This window comes from Sebastes fasciatus, chromosome 11, assembly GCF_043250625.1.
Source record: "Sebastes fasciatus isolate fSebFas1 chromosome 11, fSebFas1.pri, whole genome shotgun sequence".
In the NCBI taxonomy this organism is placed as follows: domain Eukaryota; kingdom Metazoa; phylum Chordata; class Actinopteri; order Perciformes; family Sebastidae; genus Sebastes; species Sebastes fasciatus.
In genome coordinates, this window is record NC_133805.1 from 20823564 (window position 1) to 20843716 (window position 20153).

General features: G+C 40.4%; 1 protein-coding gene across 4 annotated transcripts in view; it reads right to left on the reverse strand.

Annotated features, from left to right (window-relative positions):
• Positions 1–20153, reverse strand: part of LOC141777335 (voltage-dependent R-type calcium channel subunit alpha-1E-like) — a 55369-nt gene that overhangs the window by 10075 nt on the left and 25141 nt on the right. For all 4 annotated transcript variants that reach the window (XM_074651499.1, XM_074651497.1, XM_074651496.1 and 1 more), the window contains exons 10-30: positions 19616–19825; positions 19384–19496; positions 18114–18226; positions 17853–17984; positions 17473–17542; positions 16949–17066; positions 15832–15899; positions 15386–15453; positions 10970–11728; positions 9058–9302; positions 8660–8819; positions 8383–8512; positions 6327–6386; positions 6059–6165; positions 4673–4769; positions 4410–4570; positions 2843–2980; positions 2521–2722; positions 2262–2426; positions 454–564; positions 259–339 (exon numbers count right to left, since the gene is read on the reverse strand). In XM_074651499.1, the coding sequence (XP_074507600.1) occupies positions 259–339; positions 454–564; positions 2262–2426; positions 2521–2722; positions 2843–2980; positions 4410–4570; positions 4673–4769; positions 6059–6165; positions 6327–6386; positions 8383–8512; positions 8660–8819; positions 9058–9302; positions 10970–11728; positions 15386–15453; positions 15832–15899; positions 16949–17066; positions 17473–17542; positions 17853–17984; positions 18114–18226; positions 19384–19496; positions 19616–19825 (3308 nt within the window). The remainder of the gene's footprint in view (positions 1–258; positions 340–453; positions 565–2261; positions 2427–2520; positions 2723–2842; positions 2981–4409; positions 4571–4672; positions 4770–6058; positions 6166–6326; positions 6387–8382; positions 8513–8659; positions 8820–9057; positions 9303–10969; positions 11729–15385; positions 15454–15831; positions 15900–16948; positions 17067–17472; positions 17543–17852; positions 17985–18113; positions 18227–19383; positions 19497–19615; positions 19826–20153) is intronic.

Consider the following 20153-nt stretch of genomic DNA (forward strand, 5'->3'; position numbering starts at 1 on the left):
GGAGAGAGGGTGACACAAGAGAGAGGGAGGGAGGAAGGGTGGGAGAGAGTGGCAGACAGAAGGAAGAGAGAGGATGTAAAACACAGATGGCGATATTCATCACAACATGACTTAAGTTGTGTCTGGAGGCAGGGATCGTAACACACGAGTGAAACTTGGAAAGAAAGAATGCTGCATTTAAACGCTGCTTATTTCTGTCCTCATTTTTTTTAGGGTCACAACATTGTGAAGATGAATGGTGTCTTGGCAGTGTCTTACCTGTAAATCCACAATTATCTCAGTGGTGCTGCCAAGGACAGTGATGAAATCAAAAATATTCCAAGTATCTCGAAAGTAGTTCTGCGGCAAAAGAAAACGTTTTAAGTGATTTAACTCAATAGACAAATTCTTCACATCATTGAAGCTAGATTTAAATTGCTTCAGTTTTTGATCTCTTCTTGTGTTAATACTCACCACCAAACCGAAGGCCATGATCTTGAGTATACACTCCATGGAGAAGAGGACGGTGAATGCCGAGTTGAGGTGTTTTAGGACCATGTCGTAGGCTGTCGGGGCTGAGTGGTACTGTAGGAAAAGACAACGGGTCGAAAATGTAAAATAACACCATTGTTACTGATCACTTTGAATTTGTTTTACTGATTGATTACATTTCAGTAGACATGACAAGTACCTCCACACACACACTTTCAAAGTTCATAATGATGGATTAGCATGTTTCAGCCCATAAATTTTGCATACCTCACAATACTGACAACCATCAAGTTTATAGATTGATTTGTTTTGCCTTTCACACAGTTAACTTCAGTACAGTATGAAGATGTTTGTGCAGACTTGGCAATCACAGTGAACATTTCATTGCCTTTATTGCTATTTTTATTAACATTTAATTATTGTCATATGGTGCAGCAATTTCAGGAGTAAAAGAAAACGTGGTACATGATACATTCAGGTGCTTGTTGGAAGTTCTGATATCTAAGATTTGTGAGGAAAAGCATGGTCTTTGTTATGAAGCGTGGTGTCAATAAAACCTCAACAAAAAAACAATAAATAAAACATTAAAGGACCAGTGTGTAACAATTAGGGGTATCTATTGGCAGAAATGGAATGTAATACTAATAACTGTGTTTTCTTTAGTGTATAATCGCCTGATAATAAGAATCGTTGTGTTTTTGTTACCTTAGAATGAGCTGTTCATATCTACATATGGAGTGGGTCCTCTTCACGGAGCTGGCTGCCGTGTTTCTACAATAGCCCAGAACGGAAACCTAACTTTTTCTGCTTGGGCCGGAGTCGATAATGTTACCCGCGAAACAAAACACGGGAAACCTCTGCACAAATTACATCTTCCACTGTACATTCACTTGATATTCTCAGAGCTAAACTAACTCTATCTTCTGCTCCACTCGCTCACTTGTTCGCTCACACTAGGGATGGTAATTTAGATTTTTTTTAAAACCGATAACCGACCCTTGTTAACCGATCATTAACTGTTAACCGTCAAGATTGCCAGCTGCAGTGTATGTGCAAAACAGACAACTGAGACAGAGCTGTAGCGGTGTGTGTACAGTTTATTTGTCAGTGAATAAAACAACAATATAACAACTCCTCAGCTCAAGACCCAAGCCAACTTCCTGTATCTGCAACACCGGCTCAGACTCTCTTAAGGTGGGCTGTTAAGGTGGACCAGCTTTTCTCTTTAAAGTGACAAGCCGTTCCTCTGAGTTTTGCTCAGCTTTTTAATGAATTTGCAATATTTCTTTTAACCATTTAACCGATAGCGTTAGTCGGTTAACGGTTAATAATTAAAATTCCTAGCTCACACCATCACACACATTCGCCGCCGCTCTCTCTCTCGCTTCACCACTCACTTCCCACATGTACGCACACACTCTACACACCGGCTCTGCTATTCTCCAAATGTCCTATGCTACTCTTAGAACAACAGGCTCTAGAGATGTCTTGCTAGATGTCACTAAATCCTACACACTGCTCCTTTAACATTATGAAAAGAATTCTGTGAATTCTGTGGTTTCTTTTATTGAACTGTTTTGTCTCAAGTCTCAAATGGGGTGGTTTCTCCAGATCAGACAGGTTGTAAACAAGCTGATAGTTTAGACAGATTACCTAAACCACTTTGTTTGGAGATAAAACCTAAAGTGAGTCCACGTCATAATCCCTTGTTGCACAGAAACAAATTACAGTACGTGTGCACTATAACATGCATATATGAGTATATACTGTTCCACTATGAAACCCCTTACCTTCATCATGAGGACCACCGTGTTGAGAGCGATCATGATGAGCACCGTGTACTCAAAAGAGGGCGATGCCACAAAGTGCCACAGTCTGTACTGGAAGGTTTGTCTGTTCTGGGGCATGTAGCGGGTCATCGGCTTGGCGCTGACGGTAAAGTCGATGCAAGCCCTCTGATGGACAGAAATTGAACAAAATAGACATAAATAAATATGTGTAAACGTAACTGTGTGTGTGTGTCTGCATATGTATTTCATCGTGATATACCTCGTTCTTCTCCAGACTGCACTCCTGAATCATCTTGTCACCCTGCTCCTGGAAGGTGATGATGATCAGAGCCACAAAGATGTTGACGAAGAAGAACGGGAAGACCACAAAGTAGACCACGTAGAAAACGGACATCTCCATCCGGTTCCCCCGACTCGGCCCCATGCTCTCCTCTGTAACATCGGTAGAGTGCTGCAGGACTCTAGCAGGAAAAAGACATGGAGAAAAGAGAGGTCATTTATCTTTTTTTAGGCTATTATGGCCAAATGTTTTAATTTACTTACACTTTGATCCCTTAAATTACAAGCGAAAATCCACTTACTGAGGCCATCCCTCTCCAGTTGAGACGGTGAAAAGAGTGAGGAGAGCCCAGCAGACGTTGTCGTAGTGAAACTCGTGTCTCCTCCACTCTCTCCTCTTCACCTCCTTTTTGTCTCTGCTGTAGTCAATGTAGTAGCCTCTGTAGGGAGCAGAGCGGCCCGGAGGTCATTGTTTCACTTATTTCACTCATTAAACCAGCAGAAGAGAAAGATATTAAAGCTTTTTGTTGCGTGAAAATAATATCTATCTATCTATCTTATATATAAAGATTCTTTTTGGGGCTTTTATACCTTTAATGGAGAGAGAGACAGTGATAGTTATGAAAAGGGGAGAGAGAGGGAATGACATGCAGCAAAGGGCCACAGGTCGGAATCGACTCTTTTACATAGAGGCCAAACAATGGAATTACAACTTCCGTGTCCGTCACGTGATGACACTGGGCTCAAAAAGACTTTTTCCAATAGACTTACATTGGGAAAAAGACGTCTATAACAATTTTTTTTTTGAGGTAAATCAACTTCTCAGTATGAACACTTGAATAGCCCTTATTTAAATCATTAGGTCCCTCGTTGTAAAAAGCACTAATAGCCGAATCAAGAGTCATTTTCCTTTCTCTGCTCATGTGAATGAGACGGAGGCGGAGTTAAAGGAAATGCTACTGCGCCTGCTCTATGGGCCCAATGGATGCGGAAGATCGCTGGATGATCTGGGTACTTCCCAGAAGTCAAGCTTTTTTTGCTTCATGTGCCGCCACTAAGCAACTTTCATAGGAATGAACGAGGCCCCGCCTCCAACGCTGTATCCAGTTCTCTTTATACATCCTTGGTTTCCAGTCTTTGTGCTAAGCTAAGCTAACCGGCTGCTGGCCATAGCTTCACATTTACCAGACGAACATGAGAGTGGTGTGGAAATGAACAATTCAACTCTTCATATTCTGGTTGTATGTTACTCCCCTCTGCATTAGTCCGACTTGGTCGTTAGGAAAGACGAAGCTTGAGAGTTCTTGTTGGATTGGATCCATGTTGGATTTTCAGGTACATATTGATTCCAAACACTAATGTTGGCATTAAGAGACATAGACTGTGAGAGTGGTTTAGATCAGTGGTGGACAGTGAGTACCTCTGCACAAAATTGAGGTACTTGTACTTGAGTATTTCCACTTCATAATTCTACTACACTACACTTCAGAGGCAAATATTGTACTTCTTTACTCCACTACTTTTATCTTATAACTTCAGTTATTGGTTACTTTGCATATTCATATTAATAATACAAAGTATAATCAGCAAATAAACAATGATGATGTATTATGTACACATTAATGCATCAATAATTTTAATCCAGTAAAAAAAGTAATATACATTATTTCTGAAATGGTAAAAATACTTTTACTTTTGGTACTTTAAGTATATTTTGATGCTAATATGTTTGTACTGTTACTCAAGCAACATTTTTAAAGCAGGACTTTTACTTGTCACTGAATATTTCTACTCTGTGGTATTGTTACTTGTACTTAAATACTAGTTTTGAGTACTTCTTCCGCCACTGGTTTGGATATATCCACTTACTGGCATTCCTTCTCAGAATTCATGGAGCTGTCAGTGCAGTAGAAGAACTTCCCCTTGAAGAGCTGCACGGCGATGACAGCAAAGATGAACATGAAGAGCTGATACACGATGAGGATGTTGAAGACGTTCTTCAGAGATGTGACCACACAGTCGAAAACAGCCTGTAGCGAAGAAAGACAAGAGGGACGGCAAAGCAAGCACAATCTGTCAGAGATCTGTGAAATAACACCAAAAAGCAAAATACTGGAGTGTTTGCACCATACCTTGAGTTTAGGAAGCCGCTTGATGGTTTTAAGCGGCCGCAGAACCCTCAAAACTCTGAGGGACTTTATTGTCTTGATGTCTCGGCCTTTGGTGTTTCTGACGACATTGAAATACAGCACTTAGGAACATAGTAGTACACTCAAACTAGTGCACAAGGAAACATGGCACAGACACATTCAAAACGGTGAAAAAGAAAAACACAGTAAAAGCAACACAAGTGCATATCAAAGAAAAACAATGAAACAGAGAACTTCACCTTGAGTGTGTTTGTACGGAGCCCAGCAGGTGTTATGGGTAAAAGTTTTGATAATTTCTGCAAGTTGTACCCTTAAATTAATTATCTGTGAAAAGAAATTTGTAATAAGTTCACTTGCATTTATAATTTTTGTCCTTAAATTATGAAATGATGCCTTAAAATGACTTTACTCCATCAAATTAGGAGGTCAAAGAGTTAAATTACAGTATTAATTTGATTTGTCCTTGTACTTGTATTACACCTAAAGCTTAAACTGTGTGTGTAGTTTTATGTAGATATACTTTGGCTGATAACACAACCATATTTTATCTTTCTTTGTTCCAGTTTACGGAATATTGATTATTTTCTATTAATTATTCTGCAAAAATGAATAATATGAGGGTACAAATCATTAATTAGAGGGCAGAAATGATTTATTAGTGTGCCCAAATTATTGAACATGTTCCCCCTGATACCTGTCGGGCTCTGCAGTTTGGTGAGATTTATACATGACAAAAAACACACACCGAATACAAAAAGGAAAAACCACACACATGAAAATGATAAAAGAAATATATGAGAAGCTTATGGGAGACCTTAACATTTAGTGTGACTGAAATTTTTACCCCATCACATTCCTGGTAGCCCCAACAGTGACACAATCCACAGGAACAACAGAGAAAAATTGAGGCATAAAGAGAGATACACTGTGAGCAAAGCTCGGAGGATCAACAGCTATATTCACAACAGAGAAATTAACATACGATACAATCCTCTACGGTACATCAAAAGGCACAAAAGGTTTAGTAAGTTATCTGGAACACTCGCACGGGAAACGACGGCAAAAATAAATATCGTAGAGTCTTTTTTAGCTTCACACTCTTCCCATGTGTATACCCCCAAATTACACAGAAATCTCTCTTTTCCTCTTGTTGTATTGTACATTTAAATCTGAGTTACACACTGCACAGTGCCATGCATGCCTCCATATTTGCAGTTTTTGAGCTGCAATGTAGCAAAATGTTTTCAAAGCTGCAAAAAGGTGTCTTCGAGGGAAGGTCGTTTATAACAATACTGTACGCTCAGAAAATGATTTGCTGCAGTGAGTCAGTCATTAGTCATCGGCAGGCAGCACTATTTAGTGACTCACGTTAGAGCAAATGCAATCAGAGCTCCCACCACCACGATGAAGTCCAGGATGTTCCACATGTCTCGGAAATAAGCGCCATCGTGCAGAATAAGACCCTGGTCTATCATCTGGAGGACAAACAACACACCCACACGGAGACACAAAGTGAACAGATTAAATACACACAGGGAACCCGAAACATCTCCGAACACATCTAGAGTATCTTTAATTCTATAAAAGTGGGATTAGTGTCATCAAAGTAGGGAAAAGATGTGTTTCAGTTACTCACCTTGATGATCATTTCAAAGGTGAACACTCCAGTGAAGACGTAATCAAAATAACGCAGGACCTGGATGATTGACAAACATAACAAATACAAATCAAAAGTTTATTAAAAACAGACTTTCCTGAGGGTGCATACGCTCATTTTGTATCATTCTGGCACACACACTCACTAATTCTATACCATATCTACTGCATACTAATTGTCATAGTATAAATAAATCAGCACTGCATCAGCTTTACCATTTTATGTTAACAGATAATTATACAATTTATCTATATACATCTATATATAAGGTTAATGTCAGACGTCAAACAAATTGCAACCTTGGAATGCCTCAGCCAATATAACTTTACAAAGAAAACGTAAAATGTCTGTGATTTTGTGTTTCCTTGATGTGGATCTTTACTCTCTCTCATACTAAAGTGTAGCTGTTACTAGTTTGTGTGTGTTTGGTTACTCTTGACACTCTCCATGACACAGAGTTGTGAAAAACAAACTGCACAGCTATTTCCCAGACAAAACTGCCGATTCTCATCTTTTGTGTGTGTGAGAAACCAAATGTGTCACGACACATTGTTGCTGACACAGTGTTATGTCAACTTGAGATCAAACAGTCAACCTGGAAGCTAAAACTCCGTCAGATTTCCGTTCAGTCTTTTTCAGTGTTATGGAAATAATTGCTTCCTCGAGGATAAACGTGTGTAAAAGATGGAGTATACATAGTAGTGGCAGCGGTTAGTGTAACACTATCAGATTGCTCTGGTGTGATGTCAAAACAATACATGTCATGACTGATCACGACCTTTGTATCAGTTCGACAAATCGAAGGCTGAGGTCGAACAGTATTTTTTGCTTAGGACGGTTCCTAACTGAGTGAAATGACCAGGAAGTATCTAAGTAGCAGCCGTGATAAGAGCAGGTCAAATTCTCTAAATGCTAAGGAAAGATGCTTCAATGCTTCCTTTAGCATAGGATACACTGGACCATCCTTTACCAAAGGAAAGGAGATAAAGCCGTCCCACAATAAAGTGACGTACCATTTCACCGTCAATCTGCCGTCGCTGTTTAATTGTACATTATGGATAAATTGAAAACATCCCTCTTTGGAAGTGTGATTCTATTTTGGACAAGATTCCTTAATTGAATGGTACAGCATTGAGTTTGCCACTATACTAATTTTCTATGTGTTACAAAGTTGCATAGTGATAAGTGCAGTCGGATTCTCTGAGAAAGTGGTAAGGAAAAGAGATTAGATTATTCAACCACAGCCGAATGGTCGGGACACAGCGCGTGGCGGAAATGGCCGTTATGAAAGGCAAAGAGAAAGAAAGGGCTGGCAGCACCAGCCCAGCAGCACCAGAAATGCTGCTGGTGTGGACACCACACGCGTGAGAGATACAGCAGTTCAGCGAGGCAGCCGCCACGCGCTGCTGACGTGCCCTGTCTGGCCCTGCCGTAAGACTGCTGTATAAATCAGTTGACACTTCAGACATCCACTGCCTCTTTAAGGTGTCAGTATGAAGTGCTTTTTAGATAGTCAAATAGCATCTAAAACTCCCTCCCGTCACACCTTTCCGATGTCAAAATTGTACGTTTCCCAAACCGACATTTACACCCACTTCATGCAGTGATTAGCCAGTTGTGTGAGGATGAGAAAGTAAGCAGTATTTAAACTTCACTTTCAAGCTCTCTTTTTTTGGTTCTTCACACAGTTACTTCTGTGTTTTCATATGCACAAACGAGCGCAACACTACGAATCCCTTTGAGGACAGACTGTCCTAAAAGTGTGTGCCGTTATCCACATTTGGCATTTGGCCGTTCGGAACAACTATTAACACTTTCACCTGCAGATGTGGTCGACATGTTGGTACAAATTAGTTTTTGAGCTTCCCCGGCCTTTTGTCAACTAGTTCTTTCTAACTCACCTATAATGCACTGCTGTGTAATCTTTTTACACCCGGTAAAGGGTTTGTTCTGACATCAAAGTGATCATCCTACATCCAAATTTAGATTATGAATAAAACTATAGACACTTTCAGAGGATGCGGTCTGCTCTCACCTTGTTTCTCTCTGAATTGGTACACACGGGGTCCTCAGCAGCCAGCGCAATGCTGCTCGCAACAATCACAAGGAGGATGGACATCTCAAAGTAGCGCATAGTGACCAAAAAGTGACAGATTCTCCTGATACTGCAGATCAACGAAGGGGGAAGATGTTAATTGTTGGTTGATAAAAGCGTGCACACAAAGAGACAACAATTTTTCAAATAAAAATAAGCAAACACTTCTGCATCTCATTTGATAATCAGTGATTTAGTGGATTTTGTAGCATCTTACGGGTTGGAGGCCTTGAAGATGAACATGCTGTCTGGAGCTACAGCTTTGGGAGGAATCGGAGGTTCCTCCTCCTCCTCCTCTACGTCCTCGTCGTCCTCGTCTGTTTCATCGTCTTGTTCTGTCTGTTCAGAGTGGTATGCCTCCAACTCTTTACTGTGCACTAAAAACCCAGACAGAGGTGCAAGAGGAGAGTACTAAATGCTTTAGCTGTGCATGGACAGCTATGATAAAGAAAGAACAATGTGAGTCACCGGCACAATGGATTCCTCAAAAGAAAAAAGACTGTGGCACTCTTATCAGATGTCAAACACCTACACACGGTGATCCTGACATTAAATCCCACTTTATGATGCACAGTAAAGGAGTGTGACTGCAGTGAGAAGTGATCACAGCGTTACCTTTCATGGGTCTGAGCTCCAGCAGCGGTTGCGCAGACATTTCGATGGCAACGCTTCCCGCCAGGTGAGACTTGTCACGTTTGATGGAGACCGGGCGGCTCCCAGACTCGATGGCCTTCACGGTGAACTCCGTGGCCTCTAAGGCGGGCTCCACTGGGGCGTTTTGGTCCATGTGCCCGCCTTCACCCTGCTCTGACCAGGTAGTGTCGAGCAGCTGCTCACACTGAGGAGGATCGGGAATGTCTCTGAAAGGGAGAAGAAAAGATCACTGGACTTAAATCAATGCAACACCACAGAGAGATGTTATGACATGGAAATCTTTCCTGTGGAAAGAACTGTGCAAAAGCTCTTGTATACTGAACTCTAGTTTATTTGTATCATTGTTTACTTGTTGTACAACTATCTGATAAACAGACATTTCATCTGAAATGTCATTTGCCATCGAGAGAGTTTTTAGCTACTTTTTCTGTCAAAGGATTTAACACACATTTTCTCCTAGTCTGTCTTAAAACAACACTGACATACCAATATGTACCTTTCACTACTTCTTTCTATAATTGTTCCTCTCCTCCATAGTGGTCATGAAGAGATCCCTTCCTAATGCGATTCTAATAGAAGAGATGTGGGACAAAATCCACAGTCCTCGTTCGGTGTAAAAATGTTTTCCAAAGTTCACGTGAAGCAATACGAGGTCTCAGCAGTTAGACAAAACAAACGGATATCTTTGAACGTTACACTCTTTTTAGGAGGAAACAAAAAGAGAGAACTAAAAAGACAGTAACTTTGGAAAATACACACTTGATTAGTCGAACCCAGACTTCTGAAACGTCATATAATTCGAATGAATTACTGTTCGAATGCATTTTTGCATGAGAGATAGACTGTGGATTTTGTCCTGCATCTCCATGAAGGGATCTCTTCTCAGCCAATAACTTGTTTAATGTACATATGGGTATGTGAATAATGTTTGGACAACCTGGCAACATATCCTTTAAAAGCATAAACAGAGAAATGGCAAGGTGCAATTCTCTCTTAAGGGAAAAATATCCAGGGACATTCCAGTTAAAATGGCCTTCACCTGATTTACAATGACAAAATGGATAAAATACAAGTGTAAAAATAAGTTACAAAGCCACTAATTTCTTTAACGCATTAACGCAACTTGCGATTTTTAGGTAGCATACTCAGTTTTAAAGCTAGAGTGAAGATGCTGGCATCATATGGAACTAGAAATCCTGAGTAATCCATTGGTACCAACCATACTGTCATACTAGCTTGTCTCGAAGGAGGTTAAATATCGCTCTAAACTTGTGCTAAATTTTGGCGAGGAAAAACTGTCAAGGCCATTTTCAAAGAGGTCCCTTGACCTCTGATCTCAAGATATGTGAATGAAAATGGATTCTATGGGTACCCACGAGTCTCCCCTTTACAGCCATGCTCACTTTATGTTAATCACATGCAGTTTGGGGCAAGTCATAGTCAAGTCAGCACACTGACACTCTGACAGCTGTTGTTGCCTGTTGGGCTGCAGTTTGCCATGTTATGATTTGAGCATATTTTTTATGCTAAAAGCAGTACCTGTGAGGGTTTCTGGACAATATTTGTCAATGTTTTGTATTCTTAATTGATTTCTAATAATAAATATATGCATACATTTGCATAAAGCAAGCATATTTGCCCACTCCCATGTTGACAAGATTATTAAATACTTGACAGATCTCTCTTTAAGGTACATTTTGAACAGATAAACAGTGTGATCAAACGCTATTAAATATAGACAATCATGCAATTAATTGCGATTAGATATCTTAATCGACTGACAGCCCTAGTCAAAATATTCTAGAGTTAATGAGAGAGTGTTGAAACTTATAATCCCTCTTCTTCATCAAGGAATACTTGAGAACAGCCTTACCTTCGAAAATCTTCATCAACTTCTGCGTACGGGTTAGTGATGCATGTTCCACCATCGTCTTGGACTGGTCCTCCTTCTGCCTCTGCTTTCTCTCTCTCCTCTCTATCGTCCTTCTCTTCCCTCTCATCAAGTATCTTCCTCTCCTGGCTGTGCGACCGTCTGACTAGTGGCGCCTCATGTGGCGACTGGGTGCAGTCCAGACTCTTGGCTTCAGATCGAGCGTCGCGGTGACGGTGCCGTCTGTGTCGTGCCCCGTCGTCCGGCCCCTGACTGGGTCTGAACTTGCGGGCCATCCTGTGCCGGCCCCCGCCTGTGGCCCGGTGATTACCTCCTCCTGTTTTCTCCTCGTTCAGATTTACCAGAGGGTCAGCTGCCGAAGGGTCAGGGATGGTGACGGTGACGGACATCGGGGGCGCTGGCAGGGGCATCCCCACAGACATGGGAGACCCGGGCAGGCGAGCCGGGCTGGCCTCTGGGCCGTTTTGGGGGATAGTGGGAGTTTCGGCGGTGTCTTCCGTAGGGGCTGCCATCAGCTCCTCTCTGCTTGCCATCTTGCGACGTTTGCGTAGCTGGTTGGCTCTCTGCTCCCACACTGACATGTTAACCTTTCTCCTCCTCTCGCGGCGGGTGACAAAGGCGTTGGAGCCATTGAGGGGCTGTTCCTCCGTGGCCCCCGGCCTGTCCTCGGGCTCCTCTGGGAAGTTCGGCCGGCCTCGGTGGATGGCTCGTTTTCTGTATAGGTAGGGTCTTCTCCTCCCACTGAGGACCACAATATATTTCACATCAATATGGGGCAGCAACAGGCCCAAAATTAAAGGAATTGGTGACAATAAACATCAAGACTTGTGACCATTTAGCAAACCAGTTATATAAACAAATCAAATAAAAGTTGCAAGAAAAGGACAGACCTTTTCTGTGAATTAATAATGTTAGTTAATCAGTAACACAAAAAATTCCCATGGAAAAGTATGCAAAATACTTTAAGGTAAAAAATACAAATACATCCAAAAAAAAAATGGGAAAAAAAGAAGATACCTGAGAGGTAAGGACAGATAAAAAGAACAAAAACCACAAGAACAAAAAAGGTAAGGTGCAGGATTTAAGTACAAACAGAGTGTAGAAAAAAATCTCAGTAATTGAGTAGGAAAACTCAAGGGAGAAATTCTGTGAGACAGAGATGCATACAATTTTACTTACTGGTATTCAGATTCTTGTTGTCCATGTAATCAATGAGTGATTATTTGAAAACAAGACATTAGTGTTTTACAACATACACAGAACATTTGTTGTGACACAGAACAAAATGTGTAAAGGGGACGCAGGGTGTATAGGTGAAGGTCATCCAGTTTACACAGGTTTCGAAGGGACTGCAATCAGTTCTTTAAGATTAATAATGTCGAGGTAACGTCCAAATTTATGGCTGTTATCATTGAATATTTTCTTGATTTAAGTGTCAAATTGATTCGAAAGCTGACAGAATATCAAAATACACAACATTTTGGTCAGCGCCACATAACAGGCATAAAACAAGACAACGTGATGGAACCAGCAAAACACTGTAATACACATCAGAATCAGCATCTTGGTAGCTGCAACACGTACAAGACTAACATTCAAATGTGTAACAGACAAATGATACATTCAGTGACACAGCTAGAGTCAGTTACCTGTCACTGTACATACAGTAGGTGATTATTTGCCTTTTCTCTCACTTTATGGAGTCAAATAGTGTCTATATATTATATTTTTTTTGTCTTCTTAAGAGACACATAAAAGGTTGTTATCATTATTACATTTAGGGAGTTTGAAGGACCCACCATAATAATAACCAGGAATTTTGCATGTTTTAGCTAACTAGCAATCACGTAAACATTCATATTACTGCCTGCAGTAATATAGATGTTTTATTTCCTGCTACCCATTTAGATATGGCATAAAAATCAGCTTGCAGAGACTTAAAACACTTGGAATAAGTAGTTCTTCACAGTGAACATTCATTTCTTTGAAAATGTTCTTTTGGTAGTGACGTTGTGAGCAGGAATTGTTCTTAAAAAAACCTTTCTTTTTGGTGTTATCAGTTTTTTTTGAGTTTTTTTATTAAAAGCAAACCCCTTTAATTCAAGAACCAATTAATTTCATATTATCCTTTTGAAAAATATCTCAGATCATTGCTGATGTGGAAAGGTGAATCGCTACAGACCGTCTGTTTATAACTGGCACAGTCACTGTTTCCCAGTTGAGGGCTTGAATTGAATAACTTGGTTATTTCCACTTGAACAGCTTCTTTCTGCATTTCAAACATGAAGGAAATATACAGCATATTGAACCACAGCAAATAAAAGGCTTTTGCACATGTTACAGAAGAAATTGTCATTATTTCCCCTTTGTTAATAAATTAACTTAACAGCCAAAGTCATGAAAATATAGCAAAGAATAGTTCACCACAACTACCATAACCTACATGATTCAAATGATCCATCGTGGCTCACGTGCATAAACGCATAAACCAGAATTAAAGTGGGTAATAACATTAATAAACAGTTAATTAACAAAAGCAAGATATTTAACTCCAAATTAAGGTTATATGCACACCGAGTCTTAATTAGTAACACCTGCACAGCTCCTTGCCTCACGGTACACAGCCCATGACAGTAGTTCAGTGCAATCATGGCAATTAACAGCAATTAGCCACATCCTTTACCATAAATTCCCTTATGCATTTACTTCCAAAAGGGTTACTAACAAAAACACTATGATTAAGACACAATTAAAAGCACTCAACATCCCCTTTTAACCTAAATTGGTAGTTAAAGGTGCTAAATATGGAATTCAGAGCATTTGACTGAGCCAGAGGCTAGCCTTATAATAGAAAAAACATTCATTATTCACTTTTCTTGTACACACACGATGGACTGCACACCAACAAAATCCGGCAACTGAAGTCCCAAATCCAAGTCATCCAGCTAAGGTTAGCCTACTTTGCTCTGCCTGCCCGTTAATTACTCTTAATTGACAATAATTTGAGCTGAACTGTGTGGAATCACCTTAGCAGCACAAATGTCAATCTATAAAACAACCAATCAGAGCCATAGAATATAAAACAGTCCTGCCTTCTCGTTCAGTGTTCCTTTCTCACACCTTTTCACAATTATATATTTACTAGATTTTCCAACAATTTAGCCTGAATCGTTCATTGTTCATTACCACACAATGATATTCTAATGTATAGAAGAAAAACATTAAATCACTGCACTGAGATGAATTACTTGTGTCAACTTCTGCAAGTTGATTTTCATAATGTACCGGCACGAACTAAAAATAAAGGTCCACCAGGTAAGCAGGAGAAACACATTCGTCAGTCTGTAATCGGATAATATTGTTTGGAAAATCTAGCTGGTAATATAAATAACCAGAGTTTGTAGTTAATGGCGTAAAACATGCAAAATAATGATTGCAGTCCTACTCAAGACAAGCTTAGTTAACATTTAATTAACACTCGAGTACTCTTTAGCAATCGCTGTTTTAGGAGTCATCACTCCGGGTCAGTAATGATGTGACATGTACTGTAGTAACAGCAACTCCATTGTCACAGTCACTGATCACAGAGTCATACTGAATAGGGAATCTTGGTCAAAATCTGACACACGCCAAAGTGTGCCTCTTCCCAGTAGAGTGACACACTGCGACTTCACACTGCTCCCAAAAATCTCTGAAAACTACGTCCTGCCCTCCTCCTGACTTAGTGGATCATTAGACCTGTGGGAAAGCCACCGGGTCATCGGAGGGAGCAGGAGGTCAGTGTAAGGATCTCATTAACAAAAGAAGCTGCCCATTACCACTCACAGGCCAAGACGGTTACAGAAGGAGTTTCAGTAATGCTGCAAAATCAGTCTGTAAGAGGTCATGCTTTTAAATCAGGCACATTCAATAAACATTCAGAATTATGTCATCAATGCCTTACACATGCCTTTTCTAGCTTTTTTGCATTCACCATGCAACTGGAGGCACTGAGGAGCATTCACCAGTTACACCTGCAACTGGTTCTCAGAGAGTCCACAATCAATGGCATTGTGGAAATATTGACCTTATTGGCTGCACCTAATTGATTTTTTACACATCTTCTCTCCAATAACAGAAGTAGCATCATGATCAAATTCAGGATCACCACCAGTTCTCCAACAAGCATCCATATTGTATCTTAAGTAGGTCTAAGTTTGAATTCCCTACTTGCATCTGCTGCCAAAAGACAAAACAATTTGAAGAATCGTGACAAATTTTTTCAGCCCAATCTGAATTTTTTTCATTTTCTCAAGAGGAGAGCTGATCTGAGAAACAGTCACACACTCACGACTAAGAGCTACTTGAGAGTGTATCATCCTCGAACGCTCATTTTGTTAGCTGTAAACAATAACTTACTCAGATATCAGGCCATCTCTGCCTCTGGCATATCTCTGGTTGAAGAACTCCTCCTCCTCCTCTTCATCCTGATAAAAACAAAGTTAACATTTAACACATTTAATACTGTATCAGAATCAGATTTATTTGCCAGGTATGTGTTCACATACAAGGAATTTTTTTGCGTCTCTCTCAATGTACTAGGGACAAGGACAACAAAGCTGGACTAATAATAACAAGATAAAGAATAGACAGGACTGTTATGTACACAAGTGTATAAATAATAAATATTATATAAATATATATATATAAAGCACCAATGACCAACAATAAAATAAGAAATAAAACATCTAAATACAAGTCAGTACAAGACCAGAACTGCATAAACCTATTAAATATTACACATGTAGCATACATCACTGAATAATAAATATAATTTAATTGACAGAAGTGAAAACAGTTCAAACCTTTGTCAGTTCCTGTGCGTTGGCCAGATTATCCACAGCGATGGCCAAGAAGACGTTCAGCAGTGTGTCTGTCGTGAAGCCAGTTAAGAACAAACACATTAAACTGTGGGAACCCGTCATTGTTCGTACTCCACTGAAAAGACTGAAACAGATTTTGAGTTTGTATGAACGTGAGCGCATCTGTTTTTAAAGCATGTTTGCACATTTTCTCTTTGTACATTTTTTTACTTTTTCAAAAAAACTTGTCAAAATATACATCTGTCGCCTGTTCCATCTGTTATAAAGTAACAAACCCAGTCCCAGTTCATATAGAAATGTTATTACATTATCAAGCAATTAGCAAACTTAATGAAATATAAACCCATTTTTATTACATTTGGATAATCTTATTATCCAATAGTTGGCCCAGCTGAAAAACTTTAGTCGGCCTACTATATGTCTTTATGTCAGCCTTCAAAAGATTCTGTAATCTTTTTGTAAATGTATATTATCACATTAGAAAGCACAATGTAGTCTAATATATGATAAATGGAAAAAAGGTTCATGAGTGTTGATTGACAGATACTGTTAATATGATGTCTGTATGTTTTAACATATCCATAGATATGACATATAGACACATAGAGACAGACAACCATTCATGCTCACATTCACACCTACGGGCAATTTAGAGTCCACAATTAACATAACCTGCATGTCTTTGGACTGTAGGAGGAAACCAGAGAACCCGGAGAAAACCCACGCTAACACAGGGAGAACATGCAAACGCCACACAGAAGGGCCCCGAGCCAGATTTGAACATGTGACCCTCTTGCTGTGAGAGGCGGCAATGCTAACCACTGGACAACCGTGCCGCCCTCCACATAACATATAACGTAATTAAACATTTGACAAAGGTAAAGGTAACTGTATTTACTATATTTACATCATATTATCCCCAAAAACATGCATCATTCTGTGACAATTTACATGTTTGCACACACTGATGATGCCACTATCATCCGCTCTCTCTGTAATCCTCCAGAGATGTAACCCCCACTAAAGTAAAGTACTTCTTCCACCACTGATCGTGGTCCGACGCTACATCGGAGCTCTCTTGAATGGTCAATAAGGATACAGTTTCCAAACAGGGTGAGCACTATGAAGTAGATCGATGACCACATGCCGTACTGCACTCCACCCTGCGAGCGAATCCCGTTATACATCACCTCGTTCCAGTCCTCACCAGTCAGAATCTGTGGGCGAATGCACAGAATATTTAGCATGATAAATAATTACATTGCTCTTGTTTGATTGGCTCTAAAAATACATGAAACAGGAGACGTGTTCTCTGTCTGCGAAACCACTTCAAGATATGGTATTAAAAATGGCAGCGAGACAAGTAATTACTATGTGTGCTGATCAAAACACCCTTTCACAGTGTGGTTGGTTTTTGTAGCAGATCTGATGTGGATTCGTTCACGTTTCACGTGTCTGATATTCATGTGCGCATATGTGTGCATGGATGTGTGGGATGATAGCGGAGGCAGGGGGTGGAGAGCAAGTGAGCAGTTGTTTAATCTGCGCCTGGGGTGAGAAATATCCCAGGGTGCAATGTGTCATGGAGAGCAGGCAGAATGAGGGGATCTGTGGGAGCCAAACCTGAAACACTGTCATGATGGCAGCTGGAAACGTGTCAAAGTTGGTGGGAGTGTAATCTTCAAAGATGAACCTAGAGGGAAGGAAGATCGAAAGCAGGGTCAGATATGACCAAGGAAGAATAGGAGGAGGAAGAAGAGGAGGAGGATGCAGAGCTATTTTCATCCGGATATGTCATTTCCTCTCCTCTTCATCATTGAAGAAACTGCTGCTCAGTTTGCAGGGTGTGTATAGCTACCATTTCATAACTGCGGCATGATCAGATATGTAGCTTAAAATATTCTATGAAAATCGGCATCATAAATCACGACCTAAAAAGAAAGCCGTCCTCGATATCTCTCAAGAAGTCAGTTCTGACATCTTCTTTTAAGGCTTTTACTCACCTTCCTCCAAAAAGCTGCATCCCCAGCAGAGCGAACACCACAATGAAGAGAAAGAGAAGAAAAAGCAGGCTGATAATGGACTTCATGGAGCTCATGAGGGACACAACCAGGTTCCTGAGAGAGGCCCAGTATCTGACAGGAAGAAATCACAGACTTTTTTGTCTTTTTTGAAGAGAACTCTGTGGAAACATATATACAGAAATGTACTAAAAGCCAGGCCTAATTCAGCTGAAATGCTGTGCTTTTCGTTGCCCCACTTACTTGGTGATCTTGAAAATTCTCAGAAGTCTCAGCGCCCTCAGTACGCTGATCCCAAATGACATGCCGGGCCTGAAGAAGCCCCAAACCACCTCAAAGATGCTGCCAACAATGACCTGAAAAACATGTCAGCAACAAAAAAATCATGTCCTATTGGCTCCATCTGACCAGCAGCAGTGAGAGTAGATGTGGGCATTTTGCACGGCTGTTTTTAATGCCCTCTCAAATCCATTTGTTGATGCTCACACTGTCTGCCATAATCAGAGTCCTGGAGGTCTTAAAGATCACAACCGACCAAGCTGCTTGTTTGGAGGATGTAATAGCACACCTCAAACTCAAACAGCTAAAGCATAAGCTACTACTTAAGGCCCAACCAGAAGCTTTATCAAGAACTTTTTCTGTCCTATTTTCAAATTTGGAAGTCTCCATTAATGTGTACGTGTAACAAGTCCTTTTTTCATCTTTAATTTTCTTTTGATATAAGCAGAATTATGTATGTCTTTATATGTTTGTATGTGATTAGTACGATTTTATGAAAAAGTTTTACTCGCTGAAAATTGATTAATCAAATGTTAAAATAATAAAATAAACATGTCTTACAAGAATTCATTCAGTTAAAGAGGACCTATTATGCTAATTTTTCAGTTGCATACTAGAACATTTTTACATGCTTTTATGCTCAAAATATGCTTTATTTTTCTCATACCGGCTGTGCTGCAGCACCTCTTTACATCCTCTGTCTGAAACGCTCTGTTTGATCTTCTGCCCCGCCCCCCCACCCTCCTGAAAAGTCCAGTCTGCTCTGATTGGTCAGCTGGCCCACTCTGTTGTAATTGGTAAACCGAACCAATCTCCTCGGACTCCGCTTCCGTTCCGCTCTAACTAGCTAGCTAGTTTGAGGGTGTGCCAAACTAGCCGCTAGGCAAAATGTGTTAACTTGGTGACATCACCACGTTACAGAAGAAAAGGCGGGACTTCAAGCAAGGCGTTTTAAGGCAGTTCGGGAGCAGTGTTTCTGTGGGGTAGAGTAACTCCTTTTGGATTGTAACTTTGGGCTTTGTTACTTTGCAGACCTTTTACATGCACAAAAAATATATAATATACTAAAGGAAAGGAAAAAAGTACAAAGGCATAATAGGTCCTCTTTAATTAGGATAACCCAAATTCCTAATTTTGCATGAGAAAATTCTACTTTTTCCTTAGTAAAAAAAACAGAATTTCTTTGAGTCAGTTTTTTTTTGTAATATGGAGAATAAGAGATGAAGGACCTCACCCCACAGTCGAATTTGTTGAAAGCTGAATGGAAGTAGAGCCGGAAACCCAGACCATACATTTTCAAAAACATCTCAGCCAAAAACAGCCCCAGGAAAACAAACTCTGCATAGTCTAGAGACGAGAAAACAAAAACACAATTAAATCAAAGGAGAAGGAGGCAACTGTCTGCATTCATCACACATGACTTGATTATTGTTCAAGTATAGAATAATGTAAAAACTCAAACCCACAGAGGAAGGTGGTCAGCCAGTCGGGCTGGTTGTGGTGGACGATGGCAACACAGATGGTGTTGAGAAACACAAGACTGAGCACCATCAGGTAGAAAGTGTCTGTCTTCACCATGCGGCGGATGGAGATGCGTAACATGCGTTCTTTACGCCGCAGGTAGGCAGCGGGGCCTCGCCGGCCGCTGCGGAAGTTCATCCTCGATCGCGACATGCCTGAGAGAGAGAACGAGGGAGAATCATAGAAGGGAAAAAGAGAAGTTCAGGAGGGTGAGGAAGTGGTTATACGTAGGTGAAATATACCTAGTAGTAACTGAACAGACTGAAATGAAGTTTATGCGTAAATTCAGTCAGGAAGACTAGGGGTGCAATCTCATTCATTCTCATTCATTCTGGGTCTCTCTCTCATGGGCTATTACTATGTCAGCTGATTATGGGCGTCTCTCTTTTCAGTGACCAATCAGATCTTGCCATATCTCCCTAAACCAATCACATCGTTGCTGTCAAAAGTTTAAAACCGTTCTCCTCTATGCTGTTTTCAGTG